Here is a 19,669-nt window from a genome sequence, read left to right on the forward strand (position 1 = left end):
ATTGCTTATTCTGCTTGGCCTGGACATTTTTTTAAGCCTCAGTTTCCATGCCTGTACATTGGGGGCAAGGATCCTCTCCACAGGTCTGCAGTGAGGGTTGAAGTGAGGAATGATGGGATATCTCCCACATATTCCTGGTTGCCAGCACCGAGTATCTAGCTCAGAAGGATTCAACCAACTCCCCCACCAACTTCCTCTCTTCCCCAGAGGGGGGACAGTTCCACTCTTTGGGTCGGCCAGTTTCCTGCGGGGAAGCCTTGGCCAGGCCAAAAGACAGCGCCCAGTTAGGGTGTTTGCGGTAAGGGAGAGGCCGCAGGCGGGCGAGCAAGCTGGGTGTTTCTTTCCAGGAGCCTTCCCTCTCCCCCAACCTTGTGGGAGCGTGCGCGAGGCCCTGCAACCTGGCCCTGAGTCCGTGCCACGGCCGGGCAGAGGACGTACAAATTGTATTTCAGCGCCAGGTCCTTCCGGGTTAATGAGCTGACACCATGATTAAAGCTGACCATTTGTAATGTGTCTCGACCCCGCCGCCGAGTCCTGAAGAGGTTAATGCGGTGACGGAGGCCGGCACCTGCCCCTCGCCGGCCTCCCGGGCCTTGGCGCACAGCCTCTGGCCCCCGCCCCCTCGCCTGCCCCTGCTCCGGCTGCGCCGCCGACTCCTAATCAATTAGCCCATTAACGAGCCCTTTGAGAAGTTAAGTAGGAAGAGGTTCTGCCACGGGCAGGGCTGCAGTCGCTAACTCACCGCAGCTAATGATATTATAAGCGCTCTACTCAATAACCTGGGCAGGGCGCGGCGAGGAGGAGGCTGCGCCATCATAGTGTGGCGTGTGGACGCTGCTGGGGACTAGCTCCAGTCTCCCCTCACCCTTGGCTGCATTTGGGGGACACCCTCAGGACAGGGCTTCCGGGATCTGTTCTTTGCTGGATAGGGCGAAGCCACAGACCCAGGAGGTGGGGTTGCCTGAGCGCCTTGGGGCCTCCGCTCACTTTCGTTTCCAGGAATCATGTGTAGACACCTGTGCGCCTGAACCGTTTTGCCTCCCGCAGGGCTGTTTCTAGATTCATTCAGCAACAGCTGATCTGGGAATTAAAGGGGCGAGAGTCCCTTTAGGGCTCAGAGGGGACGGCGAGGAGTTGGGCACTTCAGCCTCACACAGCTTCCCTGAGGTTGGCGTTGCTTCCCCAGATTTCAGGATGAGGGGGCTGAGGCTCCGGAAGTTTAAGTATCCTGTTCAAAGTCACCTAGTCAAGGTGCGAATGGACTTTGCCAATCCTAAAATCACGGTCTTGCCCTCGCCTCCTTCCCTGTCCTTCCTGGGAGCAAAGAGCTTCTATTTCTGCAGCAATCCTGTGTTCTCCAATGTTTGGCGGGGGGGGGGGGGGGGGGGGGGGCGCAACAACGGCAAAATCACCTGTGAGACAGGAGGTTGGGCCGTGACCTCTTCAGCAAAGGTCTGCAGAGTACCTACTGTGAGCTCCTAGTGCTTCTGGACTTTCGGGAACTTTCCCATTCTGACTTAAGGTAACCCTCAAAACCGGGGAGGAGGGATGCTAAAGAGAAGTTCAGTTCACGTGTGAACTGAAGCTCTGATTGGGACCGGCCTTGCCCAAGTTCATGCAAGGTGTAAATGGTGGTGCTGGGACTCGAACAAGCATCTTTAGAAACGAGATCTAGGGCTCCTCCTTCGCCCCCCCCCCGGCCCCACGATAATGCTGCCCCGTTGGGCCCGTGACAGGGGCGGGCGTCTGTAGGCAAAGTCTACTCCTGGCCTCGCAGCGAGGCTCTGGGAGTAGCGTCCGTTCCAAGGCGCATGCTCCTTCTCTCAACTCCCCGCCGCGGGCGCTTTGGTCTGGGGGCTCCGGGCGCGGCCCGCTGCTCCGGACCAGCAGGCGGGAGGCTGGGGGAGGGTCTGGGAACAGCCGGTGCTCGCTCCTTCGAGGGTGTGAGTTCCCCGCGCCTGGGGGAGGAGTCGGGCCAATTCAGCTCCGAGCCCCGCGCAGTCCCTGCCCCTCCAGAGCGCCGCGGTCCCCGCGGTCAGCGCCGCGTCGGAGGCCAGAGACCTGGGGTGGAGTTTGTGCTGCTGTCCCCGGCTGGACACAGCAGACGCGGGTCCGGCTCCTGGCGCTCCGACGAATACCGTGCCGGTGCCCGCTTTCCCGGCCTCGGCGGTTTGAAAATTTCCGGGCGGCTTCGCGGCGCTGCGATTGGCCACGTCCCGGGAACCTCTATGCAAATGAGGCCGCGCCACCTCCGCGCAGCCGGGGACCCGGGGAGCTGGCGGGCGAAGAAGGGGCATTCGCGCTGGGGCCCGGCGGGCGCACCCAGAACCCGGCCGGCGCGGACCCCCGCGCAGCCGTCCCGTGCCCGCGTGCCCCCCGCGCGGAGGGGACGCCTCTGCAGCTTCGCCGCCCCCTCCCCCTGACTCTCCTCCCCGCCCCTCCCCCCTCCCGCCTGCCAGCCTGCACCACCTTCCACTCAGATCGTCTCTAAAGGGAGTTCTTGGTTTCCTCCGATTTCTTATGAACCCAGGATGGGCAGCAAGGAAGATGCGGGCAAGAGGTGTCCGGCGGCCGGCGGCGTCTCCAGCTTCACCATTCAGTCCATCCTGGGCGGGGGCCCCTCGGAAGCGCCACGGGAGCCCGCCGGCTGGCCGGCCAGAAAGCGCAGCCTGTCCGTGTCCTCGGAGGAGGAGGAGCCGGACGACGGCTGGAAGGCACCCGCCTGCTTCTGCCCAGACCCGCACGGCCCCAAGGAGCCCGGCCCCAAGCACCACCCCCCCATCCCCTTTCCTTGCCTGGGTAAGGATCGCACGCCGCCCGGTTGACCTCAAGCAAGCTCTTAGGGGAGGGAAGCTGTGCCGGGGCTCTCGCATCGGACCCCCGCTGGCCAGAGTCGCGGCTGCCTAGGGCCCGGGTCTGAGGGGAGGAAACGGGCCCGTGGTGCTGCCGCAGGCGCTCGGGAGGACACCGGGAGCGCAGACCTTGAGAGGCGCGGTCGCGGGGAAGGCTGAGTTGGAGGGAGAGTGTACCAGAGCGGGCAGGGCACAGGGCCGGCCGCACACTCGGCTCTACGCTCGACACGCCCTAAGCACATCTGATCCTTCCCGAACACGAGGTCGGAAGTCGGGTCGGAGCGGCCTCCACCGCAGGCTCTCTCAGTGGTCTCTCGCTCTCTCTCTCCTTGCCTCTGTCTCTCCCTCTCTCCTCCTCCCTCCAAGATGATTGACAATGGTGCCTTTCAGAGATGGTTCCTTTTTACAGCATCTGGCGAAGGGGAGTCCCGCACGAGTCCTGAGCATGATTTCCGAACAAACGGCCTGTGAAATGATGCCGCCCCATAAAGCTCGGGGAACTCTTCCAGCTCAGTTATTACAAGGCAAAACTCACCTTTAAAAATGATGTTAATGCTCCCCCTCCAGACCTCCTCCCCGTATTGCCACTTGTCTGTTCACGAAGCCGGGAGCACAGACAACCCAGACTCCAAGTAGCGGCGTCTCTCTCCTGTTGCTTTTTGAAAAGCCCCGAGTTCTGGGCTTTGGGTCCCAGCTGGAGGGAAGGGATTGGGACCAAAGAAGACAGGACCAAGGCTGCGGCCGCTTGCCAGCCCCTTGGTCCGGACCAGAGCTGGGGTGGGGGTGCTTTGAGGCTCCCCGCCTCCATGGCCTCCTTTTCTGTTTTCACTCCCCAGGTAACAGCAAGGGCAGTGGAGGCGCAGGGCCGGCGAGCTCGCAACATACGCCTTTCCTTTCTCCTTCGCACCCGGACTTTAAGGAAGAAAAAGAAAGGCTCCTTCCCGCGGGCTCCCCGTCGCCAGGGTCTGAGCGGCCGCGGGACAACGGAGCCGAGCGGCAGGCAGGCGCAGCCAAGAAGAAGACGCGCACGGTCTTCTCGCGCAGCCAGGTGTACCAGCTCGAGTCCACCTTCGACATGAAGCGCTACCTGAGCAGCTCGGAGCGCGCCTGCCTGGCCTCCAGCCTGCAGCTCACCGAGACCCAGGTCAAGACTTGGTTCCAGAACCGCCGCAACAAGTGGAAGCGGCAGCTCTCGGCCGAGCTGGAGGCGGCCAACATGGCGCACGCCTCGGCGCAGACTCTGGTGGGAATGCCGCTGGTGTTCCGGGACAGCTCGCTGCTGCGCGTGCCGGTGCCGCGCTCCCTCGCTTTCCCTGCGCCCCTCTACTACCCGGGCAGCAACCTCTCGGCCTTACCTCTCTACAACCTCTACAACAAACTCGACTACTGACCGAGGCGCCGGTCCGGCCCCTCCCCGCGCGCCTCTCGCTGCTCGCAAGCCTGGCGCGCGCTGCCCCCTCCCAGGGCTCCGGAGCACGGCAGCGTGTTGCCAGAAATATTAAGAAATACACCATGTGTATTCATTATCTTTTATTTATGGCCTCTGCCCTACTTTTTGTTTTGATTGTTTCGGGTACTTATCAGCATTCCTCAAAGCCAGATCTCCTGCTTTCCACCCAAAACAAACCAGTATGCTTTGAAAACCATTTTGGAAGGGATATTCTCGGGTGGTGGGAAGGGGAGTTTCGGCCAGATCGACGTTGATTGGTAGGAAAAAAATCTGAAAAACACCAACAAAGTCAGGTACACCGTTCTCCCCTTCTATACATCTGTGTAAACGTACATGCACACACGGCCAGCCACGCCAGCCTGTGGAGGCTTTGGGCAATGATCTCAACGCCTCCTTCTGTGTCCCTCCTTCCGAGAATGGGGAGGGGCAGCAGGGGGAGATTTCAGATCTGTAAATATTTTTAAAGAAAAAATAAAACATTTTAAGCATCATTGCTAACTTTGGCGGCATTGATTGTTTGGCGTGCTAACACGTGGAACGTTTTCTCGCTTTGGGGTGGAGGGGTTTGTGGGTGTGTGTGAGCTGGCTCGCCCCACGTGGAGGGTGGGGCCGGGGTCAGGAGTTAAGGTTTGGGACATTGACTCGGCAGCCTGTGGGCTGGAGCGCACCACCTTCCACTCCCCGATGCTCAACGTGGCGCGGGCTGAGGTGCACCAGGACCGAATACAGTTCCGGAACCTGCGCCAAGAGGGACAAAGGCAAGGGAGGCAGAGCTCGCTGCGGAAGCAGATGCCTCTCCGGAGCCAGCGTCTTCCCAGCACCCGCAACGCGCGGGGCTTGGCCGCAGCAGGGTGTCCTGCGACGTGGTTCAACCAGTGACAAGAGCCTCCTCTCCAGGGGTGCGGGGCAGGTGGGGCAGCGCTTCCTGGACCAGGTAGAGTCCGCTTTGGTAGTCCCCCAGCCTGGCGCGGTAGGCTGGCGACTGTGCACAGTTCCCGGGCGCGTGGCACGGTTGTGCGTTCCCAGCGGCTCGGGAACTGGGCGTGGAAAGGCGGCACTTCGGCCCAGGAGGGTTCTGAGGCCAGAGACCAGGCGAAAGAAAGTGCGGGAGGTAAAGGCGCCTCTCGAACACACTTTTGTTTTGGGTAGTGTGTATGGTTTGCATTGTACGTGACTAAATGGCCAGATCACGCGCAAGCACGTGGCCGCTCTCACTGAATGAAAGCTCGCTGCGCCGCCTGGGCTCCCACTGACTTCTGCTCCCCAACACCGCGGTTCACACGCGGGCGGTGACGGCGCGGCACCGAGAGAATAGCTGCGCGCGTATTACCCACATCCCGGAGTCTCGCAAGGTTAAATCGCAGCCACCTGTTCCTTGTAAAACCGTCAGAAAAGGAAGCCTTGCGTTTCGAAGAGGCTGGTGTTTGGTGTCACCGGGAGGAGCACCAGGGGGCCTCCTGCCTCCGATCCCCTGAGCGGGTCGCAAAGGCGCCAGGAGCGCCCAGGCCCGATCTAACCTCTAGAGAGGGAGCGTTTGTGTGATAGACTTGTCTCCCTGAGGCTCGGAAACGGTCCGCATTTTTTGAGAGTATTCAGAATACCCCCTAAACCATCTGTGACCCGCAGTATTCTGTCTCGTGACCATTTTGAGGTCATATTTGTCTTCTCACATTAGATTTCATAAGTCACTATTTATGTGGAGTTGACATCCGAAGCATGTTACCCATGAATGCGTCCGCCAATGCTAAGTTAGCTCAGTTGCATTTATTTCATTTCTACAGAGTTCAACTCGATAAATATTTCCTGGCTCCTACTACTTGCTTAGAAGTAAACACTGGCTATTCAGAGAGAGAGAGAGAGAGAGAGAGAGAGAGAGAGAGAGAGAGAGAGAGAGAGAGAGAGAAGGGACACTGGACCCATTTTCTTCTGATTTATTTGGTACACATATTTTATTTCAAGTACTTCCCCTCATTCCAGATGACCCACTTTAAATTCTTCTCTTCTAAAGTTGCTATTTGAATATTCCATGCAGAAATAACAACATGGTTCCCAAGGAACTACTTGTGTGGGAGTATTCCATCCATAGGGTTTTTGTCTGCATTTCAACAGATTGTGTTCTTTTTTCCCCCCCCAAGAGAATGATGGTTTTAAAACTATCGGGTCTCTACATTCTCCTTAGACTTCTCGTATAGAAGGTGGTTTTCTGTAGCCATTGTAGTCATGTAGTGGCAAAAATCTTGTCCTTGACGATGTTACAGATGACCCTTTTTTAGTTTGTTCTATAGTGGGTATTTCTCTCTTTTTACTATTTCAGAAATTAGCAAATTGATCTAACAGTGTAAATAGTTCTAGAAATTCCTCTCTCTTACAGGTTACTAAGCACTGAAAACACACACACACACACACACACACACACACACACAGGACTTTGCATTTGGATTTGAAATGTTGCTCGAGACTCCATTGTGGCCAGATTTCCTATCTCAAGACTATCAATTCATTTAAATAATCAGTAAAATCATCAGCCTCCTTTCAGGGTCTAAACTAGATTTAAAAGATTGACGTTTTTTGAAACTCAAATAGAGTCTGGTTGCCACTGCATGCCCAGAGGGACCCGAATCATACACACACTGCATAATGAAATACACTTAGATTTTATTAGTGGATAATTCATGCTCAGAATCTCGAAACACTAATAGAATTAAATAAGCAATGGGGAGAGGGAACCAAATAAAATTATTTGGAGTTAAAATTACTTAGCCAAAGTTAGAATGGCATAAGGCGCATGTTAAATTCTTAACCTAGACATTAACTTGTTGAAAGCAAAGAGACAGAGAGTCCTGTATGAAGACTGGTGAGGAGAAAGGTCAAGAATCTGACCTTTTAGCAGTGATATCATTGATACAGTGGGAACAAGGGCGGTCGCGTGTGCATTTATTGTGCCAAGAATGAGAAAAAAATGTGCACCTGAGTCAATGTATGTGAATGCATGAAGACCAAACTTTTTTCTCTATTAATGTACCTTAAAGGTAAAGCACTTTAACCTCAACAATTTCCACCCACTTCATACAAAGTTACATAATAAAGTAAACTTTTTTCCACAAAAGACAACGAAAAAGAGGTTATTGCATGGACTACATTGACAATTTTCAGTGAATTTTTGATGTTTAAGAGTAACCGAGTCACAGCATTCCAGTTACAAATTAAGTACTGATTTTCTTAACATGGAGATCAAATCGTTTTCTTATTATAGAAGCAACCTTCTTGATTCTTCTATTTGTGGAGGGTTCTAGAAACAGCAAATGGAGCGAACAACTCAAAACTCTAGGGAGTTGTTTAGATGGGGTGAAGGGGACAGGGAGAAGCTTGTAGCTGCCATTTTAAGACCCCATTTAAAAATAAGTCTAAAAGAAGCATTTAAGTTTTAACGCATTGCAAATTATTTGTTTCCCAGTCTGTTCACCCATCCAGACAAAGAGTTTTGCCAGAGCAAGAACTGGTCTGATTATAATGCATCATCATCCCAGCCTCTCACCAGGCCTGGCACACAGTAGGCACTCAAACGTTTGTGAAACAATGCAAGGGAGTGATAAAGCACAGTATAAATAAAAACGAGTTTCTATAGGTCAACAAGTCTTAAGACAATAGAAAATGTGAGACCCTGGTTCATAGGTGGAAACCCAAGAAAATAAGAAAATATCAGGGCAAAACAATGCAATTCTTAAGAGAAAACATTTTCTTCTCCACTTCAGTTTTTGGTTAACTTCACGGGCGGCCAGTGAAAGGGAGAATAATCTACGTATATTCTTTTGATCAGTATTGATCAAAATGGGGTTCTTGTGTCTGCGAGACTAACTGAGATAGGGTGAGACCAGAAGAGAATTATCTCTCCTGACCTCTCAGTAGTTAGTGGACCCGCAGGGCGTCGGTTTGAGGAAGACTACATCTCCCAGTGTGCCGCGCGTGTGTCCGAGAGGGCGTGAAGGCAGCCTTTGAGCGATGCTTCTTGGGAGTTGTAGTTTCCACTCCTTTAGCACAAACAGGAAGGGACGCCTCAGCCTTGTGGTTAAAGCAAGACCACGTGATCGGAAAAGCCGAGGTTTGCCTTTGAGCCGGAAGAGGATAATAAGTATGACCCTTGCCAGGCCTGGAGAGGACCAATCGGTTGCCTAGAATGAGACGTTGGCATTTGAATTTAGCCAATGGCAGGCATGGGTTGGAGCTTCCTCTCCGCCTAATTTGCTCGGCCCGCGAGTGCTCGGAGCGAAGCGCGGCGGCGGCTAGCGGTGACCAAGTCGATTCTGAAGGAAAAGCAAGGTAGCGGGAAGAGACGACCTGGCACAAAAGCAGACTCTTTGGGGACTCCCCAGACCCGGAGCTGGCGGAGCCGTCCGCAGGGAACACGTTTCGCTTCCCCCGCTTTTATTTTAGGAGCATCCGGGGCTGCAGGCCCCAGAGGGGAGGGTCCGAGCTGCCCGAGCCCGCGGCGAGGGAGGGATACGGCGGGCCCGCCCGGGGGCTGGAGTTAGGGGTGTGTAGGCGCGGGCTGGACGGTTTGGGGCGCCTCTGGGGCGGTAGGGGGACGGAGGGAAGCGTTCCGACCGTGGTGGGCGCGCAGGCGCAGAAGCACCGTCACTGTCGTCTTCTAAGTCCCTTTGAGGCTCGGCACAGCTCAAGCCCCAGACCTCGGACCCTCAGGGGCGGTGGGTGCGGGGTGGGGGGCGTGTCTGACTGGCCGCCTGTCCCGTAGATGACCGGTTCGAACGAGTTCAAGCTGAACCAGCCACCCGAGGACGGCATCTCCTCGGTGAAGTTCAGCCCCAACACCTCCCAGTTCCTGCTGGTCTCCTCCTGGGACACGTCGGTGCGCCTCTACGATGTGCCGGCCAACTCCATGCGGCTCAAGTACCAGCACACCGGCGCCGTCCTGGACTGCGCCTTCTACGTAGGTGCCCGCCGCTGCGGTCTTTGTGTGCCGCATCCCGCGTTCGTGAGGCAGCCCTCTTCCCGGGCCGGGCGGGGGGCTGCTGTCCGGGCAGTGGTCTGGGCAGGTGCTTTGTCCCCCAGACTCCTGCCTGGTGCCAGGTACTGGGGTTTGGCCTTGGGGGCTTGCAAACGTCGGCAACTCAATCTTCTCTTAAAAGTGGAGTGGAATAGCCCCGCCAGCAGTCTTGACTTCGGACAGTTGTGTTTGAAATTTGCAGCTAAACGATCAAACGTGGCCGCCCTACTTAAAGGTAGGCCTGGTTGCTAGTAAATAGGAATGGCTGTCTGCCCAGCCGTTCTTCCCTAACTTCCCGACAATAGTTTGCTTTATTTTGGTGCTGTTTTTTGTTTGTTTACAGTGAAGAGTTCCAGCATCTTGAGCACAACCCGACCAGTTGGCTGGAAGTTTGAAACACTGTCTGAAGCTCTGTGACTTTTAAATGACTTGAAACTTTATTTTGTAGGATCCAACACATGCCTGGAGTGGAGGATTGGATCATCAATTGAAAATGCACGATTTGAACACGGATCAAGGTAATCCGGCTCTTTACCTGTTTGCTGTGTTCTCAGCTAGTGCACTAGAGTATTTATTTAGGACCAGTCGTTCTCGAATTGCTTGGTTCCTGAGTTGGTTAGATGCAAGCAAAGATGGCTTATATCTAGGACATTTGTTTTAATTAGTAAACCATTTTAAGTTACTGATCACAAAATGGCGTGCATGTATTTTTTTCACTAAAGCCCATTTTGATCTCCCGTGGCCACTGTGTCCGGGAAGGGGCCCTTAGACCGACTTTTACCTCCTCCTCCCACGTGGGCACAACCTCCAGGGCTGATGTTTCAGTTCCTCTTCATAAGTCAGTTTAGTGTAGCCTGAAGGGAGGTAGGTTTGAAAAGACAGTGTTATACAATAGCCATCCTGTCCAGGTACTATATTAATTTAATATCACTACTTAGTCTAGAATATGCTTTAATTACATTTATCGCATGAATAAGAAGATGGCATATTTTTCTTAGATAATCATGTCTTAGAGGCCAGATAGGAAATGACTTACCCCAATTTTTATGATGACTTTGGTGCAGAGCAGAGGTTGTGATGGAACCCAGCTGCACAGGGCTCTCTAGCAGAGCTTTTTTTAAATTTCCTTTATTGGGGGATAATGTGCATGTGTTAGACATTGATGTCTTGGAAGGAGATGGCATGTCCCAGAGACATGACCAGAGGAGTGTGAGTTGGCCAGTGGGGGGATGCACAGAGGATGGGCACAATATTTTGTCAGAAAATAACCCAGTCAGAAGAGGCTTTTTCAGGAGAATCACTTTGCACTCTGACTTAACGACTGCAGGTGTTTGGCTTTGTTTGCTAGCAGCTTTTTCCACACAGTATGTTAGTATGCAGGGTTGGGTCCTATTTGCTCGAAAACTTAGAGAAAAAACTCTAAAAAGCAAACTTAAAAACATTTTTGAAGCTGGAGACCATAATTAAGGGGATTAGCTGTTTATTCTCTGAAGATCATTGCCAAACTTAAGAGATTTTTTTTTCTTGTTTAAATGATATTTTAAACAGGTATCTTTCCTGTTTGAGGATCAAGGCCATGTATTGTTCTTTGCTGCATCCTTAGCATTTGGATGCCAAATTTTGGCACATAGTAGACATTTAGTAGATATTAGTTGAATGAATGAATGAGATGGTGAAGAGTTGAAATGGGAAGGAAAAAATCGTGTATTGGAAATATGAGGCCCTGGCTGGTGTAGCTCAGTGGATTGAGTGCTGGCCTGTGAAGCAGGGGTTCACGGGCTCAGTTCCCAGTCAGGGCACATGCCTGGGTTGTGGGCCAGGTCCCGGGGGTGCGGGGTGGTGTGCAGGAGGCAACGATGTTTCTCTCCCTTGCTTTTTCCTTTTCTTCCCCTCTCTGTAAAAATAAAATAAAATCTTTAAAAAAGAAGAAAAAAAAGACATTGATCATGAAAACCTAGTGGGTTAAGCATGAGACTGTACCTTCTTCATCTCCAGATCTGGGATAATCTATTGCCACTTTAATAAGTTTCTTATTAGCATTGGCTTTATGTGCTAAGTTTTATTCAGGTCCAGAAAACAAGTTATCTGCTCATTTGTTCATTCAGCAAGTATTTCTCGAGCACATGCCATATATGAGCACCTATACTACAAACAGTTAGACCTACAGAATTAAACAAGGCTCCCCATCCGAAGGAATCTAGAGTCGAGTGAGGAAGCCTTCCGTGTGTGGCGTGCCAGTGAGTCCAGCTGTGCACTGTGGGCGACTTGTAGTCACGGAGAAATGTTCTGGGTGCGGCTTTTCCTTAGAGTTGGTGGGAGTGGATTCATTACAATGTAACGAACGTTGCCTTCTTTTGTTCACTTGAATTTTTGTTTTGCAGATGTAGTAAAACTAATTTTTTTTTTTTATATAGAAAATCTTGTTGGAACCCATGATGCCCCTATCAGATGTGTTGAATACTGTCCAGAAGTCAATGTGATGGTTACTGGGAGCTGGGATCAGACAGTTAAATTGTGGGACCCCAGAACTCCTTGTAATGCTGGGACCTTCTCACAACCTGAAAAGGTAGGCTCTCTATATCCATAATAGGAATTGTGGGCCTTGGGGTGACCCGATGCATGGTTGATGAATATGGTATTTAATATTGAATTAAGACTCGACGAGTCTATTTTACAAACCCATATACATAGAACTATTTTGACACAGAGGAAAATTTATTTCGGTCAGATTTTTTCTGTCGGTTGTCACTTTGTTTGTACTGCAGAGCACTAGCTTAAATAATAAATTCCCAGGTATTGCTAATTCTTTATGTCCCAGACTGAGATTTTCAGAGAAGTCATTTAGCAGAGACCGTTGGAGTACCTTAAATTGGGTTTGACGTGTCCAACCCAAAATTGGGGTGGAGCACCACTCACTCAGCTTATGACCTGAGGTTTCATTTGAATTTACCATTAGGAGGGTGAAATGGGTTTACCATTTCAAGGCTGGTGAGAAAGGAGGTCCATATGCCCTTGCTTTGGCCATTTATTGGTACTGACAGGTGTTCGAAGGCTCTAGTGAACCAAGCTTCTTAAAACTGAATCTTTGTACATTTTTCTAACCTCTTGATCTGTACTGTGAGAGTGTCGTTGAGCATTCTCGTTGCATCCTCATCAAACTTTATCAAGTGGCAGTGAATTTTAAAGATGGATTGTTTTAGCCATTTAAAGGTGCCCTTCACTTGAGTCTGTTTCCTCAGTGCGAATACCCTGCTCAGCTCCTGCCGACCGTCATCATGGGCCGTAGTGCATCCCAGGAGCCGTTATTTTTGTCACTTCATAGTTGAATCCACTCCTGGCAGGACCTTTGTTCAGAGTAAAATAATTGCATTGTTTCTAGTTTTGATTTATGGTTGTATGTGGCATGTTAAGAGCTGTGATAAATTGCTGACAGGATATCATATAATGGACAGCCACACTGAATCAAGCTGCTTATTGGTTCAGCAAGGTTCATTATGTCACTGCTTTTAATACTTCCTCTGATAGATGTGTACACCTCGTCAGGAGTGAGACAGTGGTTTCCCTTGATTTATGATGGGGGGGGCAGAAGCACTATTAGAATCTTGGGTCACCTGTATAAAGATTGAAGATAAAATTTCCAGTCTGATTGTACTGTCATAAATGGATTTCTTTCTAGATTTTGTGTTTTTTAAGTTTGGTGTTCATATGACTTAGGTTAATTTCTATTTTTCTACAAACATTTTGTTTTCCGAATAAAAGATGATAAATCTTATATTTCTTTTAATTAAATATGCCTATATTAAATCTACTGTTTTGAGTCTTTAATTCCTCATGTTTCCCTTGGTCAAAATAATTGTTGAGTTTTAAGGCATGATTGTAGAGACTATTGGGTTGTTACATTGTTAAATCTAACTTGTTTTTTTGACTGGTGGTATGTAGTTAACATATTAATGATTATTGACTATATGGTTTAATATGTTTAAGAGATTTTTTTACCATATTATGGGGGCTTTTTCGTGTCTTATAATGATTCTTCAGGCTTTAATATATTAAATCAGATTTGCTTATTTATAGAAATTAATAATCAGAGCAATAATTTTATGAAGTCCAGATTGTTAAAAAATTTAAATGATCAGGAAAATACATTTTGCCACTATTTTCATAAATTTGCTATCTCTAGTTGGTCTCCGAATAACATTTTTGAAATTAACCCACTTTGAACCTTGTGTATACATTTTGATTTGTTTTAAAGGAATTTTGTGGAAGTTGTTTTAACAGTAAAAAAATGGTGTTGTGAGGGGGAAAATATAGTTATGGGACAACATGCTTTTAAATTTTTTCCTAAAGATGAACTTATTTTAAGTATGTAGTATGATGTCAAGGCACAAGAATTTGCTTTGTCATATGCCAGACACTATATTTTTCTTTTAACTTTGAGTTCATATGCACCAAAAGCAACTAAGCAGCTGAAGAATGCGGCTCCCTCACTCTTCCTGGAAAGGCCTGTTCGTTATTTAGTGTGGCGGCTGGGAAGCCCAGATTTTAGAGTTCCAGCATGAGATCTTGTTCCAAAGGTGGTCTGGGCAAAGGAACTTCGAAAATGATTGCTTTATGAAACGCCAGGAGCCCCTGGAAAGGCATCTTGAATTGTTTTATGGCTTTGTTGTCTCCTTTTTATTTTTATACATTTATATTGTCACTAAATGAAACAAAGTTGGGAAAGTTGTTTAAAAATTTAATTTGTTTCAAATAATGAAGCCCTCAACAGCATTTCTTGTAGTTAATTAGAATGTACATTATATGGTACTTCGTTAAGTATTGAGTGTATCTTGGATCTATTACTTTGTGTGATTAGTTGGTCTGTGTAACTCTAGTATTTAAAATTTGGTGCCCGTATTTGGGAACCTAATTAGCTAACTTTTTTATGGTTTGGTGATTCGTGGGCTTTATTTTAGGCCATAACGCCGTTTTCAGGCAAGTGGATGATTTCAGGTTTTGGTCTTTCTTGAAAGGTGTATACCCTCTCCGTGTCTGGAGACAGGCTGATTGTGGGCACCGCGGGCCGCAGAGTGTTGGTGTGGGACCTGCGGAACATGGGGTACGTGCAGCAGCGCCGCGAGTCCAGCCTGAAGTACCAGACTCGCTGCATCCGCGCATTTCCAAACAAGCAGGTACCGACCGGTGCCCTCTCCCCCGTTGTTCTGAATTTCAAAACAGTGTGCTCTTACGTGGTAGTGATTTGGTCACCGCCTTTTAAAAACTTTGCCTTTTCTTTGGAGTAGTGATTTAGAATTTATTAGGTATGTTCTTTTTTTTTTTTTTTTTTTAAGATTTTTATTTATTTATCGCTAGAGGGGAAGGAGAGAGGGGGAGAAACATCAATGTATGGTTGCCTTTTGTGCAACCCCTGCTGGGAACTGGCTTGCAGGGAATCAGCCTGCAACCCAGGCATGTGCCCTGACTGGGAATCGAACTGCAATTCTCTGTTTCACAGGCCCGTGCTCAATCCATTGAGCTACACCAAACAGGCCAGAATTTATTAGGTATGTTCTTGACATCCTTGTGTTAAAACAATTTTAGAGGCGCTCTCGATGTCCAGAGAGGCTAAGTGATTTGCAGTTGGTTTGATACAGGCCCTCTGATGCCTTATCAGTCCTGGGTCAGGATGCTTGACGGGTACACGGTAATCAAGGAGAGTTTTGCAGATATTTCAGTTTACAAACTAGTGAGCTCAAGTTTGAGTCCGGAAATTGAGAATTATGAGATTTGTTTTTCTCTCTCTCTCTTTTTTTCTTTTGGCCTCTTGGTAACCTCAGTACAAATAGAATTCTGTAGTGAGTCTAGCCCAGAACTTGAATTTTTTCCAGAGGAGTACCTCTGAGGTTAGAGAGGCTGTGCCCCTCACGTAGTGACCAACCCTTGATGTACAGGGTGGGTCACCCTTCCATCATCATTGCTAAATGAGCTTGCTGTGTTTATTAGCCCCTTCTCCTTGCAAATCCTAAAGTTCTGAGGGGAGTTGGTGGTGTGGTCAGCTGCTATAGGAATTTTGCAGGTGGAAAAGTCACTAAAAACAGCAGATATCTTGGAAGTTTATGGGTGTCCTTTAGTGGTTGTGAAGCTTGAAGCAATTATGCCAATTATTTTCTGGGTCCTTTATCTTAAAAGGCTAGTACCTCAAATGCCGATCATATCCCCCATACCCCAGTATTGTAAATCTTCATCGAAGATAAGAAATTGCAGTTACGTGAAGCTTGAGATTTAAATTCATGATTAAGATATGCTTGTATTTTTATGTCATATCTAAAATTTTCTGTTAGAGTATATCTTCGGTTTATAATGGAAGTTTCACTAAAAGTAAGATTTTACTGTTTTTTTTTTTTTGTTTGTTTCTATAAGCAGTCTTTCAGGAATAAATCTTTTTCATACCTTGAAGAATTAAAGAAAAAATAAAATATAGATTTTATATCTACTTTATCTTTTACTTTGACATAAACAAGTGATGATAGCCTTATTATTATTTATTTTAACAAAACAAGTGTTAGTGTCCTTAAAATTTTGGAATACTTACAACTATGCTAGTACAGCTTAAGCACTTTGTTAAAACCTGGCCGTACTTTGCTTTCCTTTCTGATATAATCTTCTGGTAGTGTGGGTTGAATTTGGGTGTTAGTGCCTTGTTTTTGGAAGCTGAATTCACCATTTTTGGCTTTCCCTGGTTCCTTCTTGGCAGGGGTATGTATTGAGCTCTATTGAAGGCCGAGTGGCAGTTGAGTACTTGGACCCAAGCCCTGAGGTACAGAAGAAGAAGTATGCCTTCAAGTGTCACAGACTAAAAGAAAATAACATTGAGCAGATTTACCCAGTCAATGCCATTTCCTTTCACAACATCCACAATACATTTGCCACAGGTAAAGTATGGCATGTTAACGTATGTCTAGTCATTAAGGTAGCATAATTTTGCTATTGAACATGAGAAATTTATACTTAGGAAGAGCCTTAAAAAAACTGTGCTTGCTTTTAATGAAATTCAGAGAAATCTGGTACAGTACTTCTTGGGAGGAAATGTAATTTCTGTGATCTTAAAAATTAACCATTTGTAAAGATAATGGTTATTTCTCTATTTGCTTTTAAGGATCATTTAACTCTTTCAAAAATTACTTGCAGGTGGTTCTGATGGGTTTGTAAATATCTGGGATCCATTTAACAAAAAGCGACTGTGCCAGTTCCATCGGTACCCCACCAGCATCGCATCGCTTGCCTTCAGTAACGATGGGACCACACTCGCCATAGCATCATCATATATGTATGAAATGGACGACACGGAGCATCCCGAAGATGGTATCTTCATTCGCCAAGTGACAGATGCAGAGACAAAACCCAAGTGAGTATGCTTCACCTGTATTTGAGCCTTTTCTTGCATTCAACCCAGGATTTATTAATTTTTCTAAATTCATGAATAGCATTGTTGATGCCTGCTCGATATTACAGCTGACTGTAGGGTTGGAGTTGATTTTATCTTGTTCTCCCAAGCTTTCAATATCCGTAGGTTGATAGACGTCTGATGGATAAAATTGTGCCTAGTTGTTTTGTAGAGAAGAATGTCAAACTCTCGTTCTTCTTGAATGGGCACTGCTATTCTGGAGTTATTACTAGCTCATTGCTTGCAAATTAAGTTGAGGAATTAAGAATAATTTATTTAAGCAAATTCTATTTAAGATCTTTAAGAATTTGAAGTGCCAAAAATCTTTCCTCTCCACTGAGTTTGTTTCTTTAATATTTACACAAAGTGAGTGACCTTCGGGTCTTACTGGAAACCCAGAGTAATATGGCCTTGCCTGGAATAGTAAATTTCCTTAGCTTTGAAATCTTCATAGCTGTCTGTGGCTCTTGGTTGACAGAGAGGACCATTTCCAATGTTTGGTACCAACAGGGCAAAGCTCTTAATTACCTGCCCCAGGCTTAAGGGAAAACTGATACTTAGGCACTTGTGAAACCACAAAAATATCTACCCTGGGTGTCTTGTCCCATTCCTTGCCCCTCTGTACCCAGGCCCTCGTGGGAAACCAACCCGTAATAGCAACACTGATGGAATAACTGAATGTTTTCAGGGTTCCTTTATTCTTCTAAATTAAAATGGTATAGCATCCTTGCTAAATTGGTTGAGTCCCTGAGAGGGGGCAGAGTTTTAAATACTCAATATCATGTATACTTTTACAGGTTTGACTTTAGAAAAGACTTAGCATATGAAGCCTGTTGGGTAAAGGGCTGTGTTTACATTTGCTCTCTCACTTTTGTATGTCTTGTCCTGGCCGGCCATTTTGATCTTATGCTGTTCTTTTTTCTTTTGAACTTGTAGGTCACCATGTACTTGACAAGATTTCATTTACTTAAGTGCCATGTTGATGATAATAAAACAATTCGTACTTCTTAATGGTGGATTTATTACTATTAACAAAGAAACCAGGGGAAAATGTTAATTTTAATATTATAAGAACCTGAAAATATTGGATAAGAGGTTTTTATTGATTTTTTTTTTTAAATGAACACTTAAGTGCATGAGCTGGTTTGATGGTTTGCTGCATTAAAGGTATTCGGGCAAACAAAATTGGAGGGCAATGACTACACTTTTGAGAATCAGTTTTGACCCTGATGATTTCGTTTCCATTGTGGAAATAAATGTTTGTAAATAAATATAGATTATAAAAATACCTTTGCATTTTTTTTTTTGGACCTTTAATGGTAGAATAAAGGGCTCTTAGCAATTCGTTTCTTCTGCTGGTTATAGTTGCTCATTCTAAAGCTGCTTCAGACCGCCTCATGAGGAGGTTAATCTACAATTAAACAATATTTCCTCTTGGCCGTCCATTATTTTCTGAAGCAGATGGTTCATCATTTCCTGGGCTGTTAAACAAAGCGAGGTTAAGGTTAGACTCTTGGGAATCAGCTAGTTTTCAATCTTATTAGGGTGCAGAAGGAAAACTAATAAGAAAACCTCCTAACATCATTTTGTGACTGTAAACAATTATTTATTAGCAAACAATTGATCCCAGAAGGGCAAATTGTTTGAGTCAGTAATGAGCTGAGAAAAGACAGAGCATATCTGTGTATTTGGAAAAATAATTGTAACGTAATTGCAGTACATTTAGACAGGCATCTATTTGGACCTGTTTCTATCTCTAAATGAATTTTTGGAAACATTAATGAGGTTTACATATTTTTCTGACATTTATATAGTTCTCATGTCCATTTCAGTTGCCCAGCCGCTGGTGATTAAGGTTAAAAAGAAAAAAAATTATAGTGAGAATGAGATTCGATTCAGGGTGATGCCCCGGAGCAGAACGCGAACTCAGCTTGGCCCCTCTAAGTGATTCCAAATAGTGTTGCTGTTTTCAAACTTTTGTTCTCCTTACATGCAGATGTGTGTTTCTGAATTGGACTTGGACCTTTACTGAAATTTATTTTATTTGTGGTGTAGTTTTTAAATTCTTTTGATACAGAGAAAGGTCTTATTTTTTAAGTATGAATTTTCAGTAAAAACAGTGTAAATCTGAATCCACCTTTTGAAATATATTTTCTTCATTGCAGGTCCACCTAATCATCTCGTGAAAGTGGTTTCTCTATGGAAAGATTTGTTTTCCTTCCTACAAATACATTCTTATCCCCTAAGGGATGCGTTATAGTCATTGTGGATATGTTACTTAGTATGTGGATTTCTCTGTTTTCTGTCTGACAAAACTCGTCTGCGCCCTTTCATGCTGACTTTGTGTAGGATGAGGAGTCTTGGTGTCCTCGCGCAGTGGTCAAAGAATTGTTTTTTTCCCCGTAAGCCCAGTCACTTTTTCTGAGCAGCTTGAGCTCTCTCTGTAAAATAATCTGAACCTGTGATGTCCATGCTGTTTAATAAATCAGAGATTCAGAACCCTTATCTGTTGGATGTTTTCAAATGTTGGTAATTAATGTAATTTACTTTGTAAAAAGGCTTCTGTAGAGCAGAGCTGCCTTCATCGAGGGCCTGGTGGGGATGACATTTTACCTTTAGGTCCACGCTGCCTCATTTAATTATGTCTCTTCTGATGTACATTGGGATTCAGTCCTGGATAAAGTGATCTGTTGGAGTTCTGCCATTTCCTTCCTGCCCACTCGCTGGACCAGCAGGGCTCTTGAGCCAGCGTAGCAGCTTTATAGGATGGGCACAGACCGCAGGGCAGCTGACGGCGCCCTTTGGCACTACTCTCCTGGAAGTGCGAGTGCACTACAGCTCACACAGCTCTCATGCCCTTGTGCTGACGCAGCCATCGTGCGCACACACAGAACCAAATGACAGACCCAGCTGTACTTATCCATCAAACGTTAAATCATAAG

At 47.1% G+C, this 19,669-nt stretch overlaps 2 protein-coding genes across 4 annotated transcripts in view; both read left to right on the plus strand.

The window, feature by feature from the left end:
* The window catches only part of HMX2 (H6 family homeobox 2), an 8,397-nt gene extending 3,611 nt beyond the window's left edge, over window positions 1–4,786 (plus strand). For both annotated transcript variants that reach the window (XM_037159079.2, XM_037159078.2), the window contains 2 exons: window positions 2,531–2,799; window positions 3,689–4,786. In XM_037159079.2, coding sequence (XP_037014974.1) covers window positions 2,532–2,799; window positions 3,689–4,242 — 822 coding nt within the window. In that variant the 5' untranslated portion in view covers window position 2,531 and the 3' untranslated portion in view covers window positions 4,243–4,786. The remainder of the gene's footprint in view (window positions 1–2,530; window positions 2,800–3,688) is intronic.
* A 3,721-nt stretch (window positions 4,787–8,507) lies between these two features.
* On the plus strand, window positions 8,508–19,232 carry BUB3 (BUB3 mitotic checkpoint protein). Of its 2 annotated transcripts, none has more exons than XM_037159200.2 (8): window positions 8,508–8,619; window positions 9,053–9,247; window positions 9,753–9,822; window positions 11,719–11,870; window positions 14,317–14,475; window positions 16,038–16,215; window positions 16,472–16,688; window positions 18,893–19,232. In XM_037159200.2, exons 2-8 carry the CDS (start codon window positions 9,053–9,055, stop codon window positions 18,900–18,902), a joined length of 981 nt encoding a protein of 326 aa, XP_037015095.1. In that variant the 5' UTR covers window positions 8,508–8,619; the 3' UTR covers window positions 18,903–19,232. The 2 variants fall into 2 exon arrangements, with proteins under 2 accessions (XP_037015095.1, XP_037015094.1); XM_037159199.2 differs by lacking the exon at window positions 18,893–19,232 and adding an exon at window positions 17,664–18,015.
* Window positions 19,233–19,669: the final 437 nt, after the last annotated feature.

Source organism: Artibeus jamaicensis, unplaced genomic scaffold, assembly GCF_021234435.1.
Source record: "Artibeus jamaicensis isolate MK-2021 breed Jamaican fruit bat unplaced genomic scaffold, CSHL_Jam_final contig_490, whole genome shotgun sequence".
Lineage (NCBI taxonomy): Eukaryota > Metazoa > Chordata > Mammalia > Chiroptera > Phyllostomidae > Artibeus > Artibeus jamaicensis.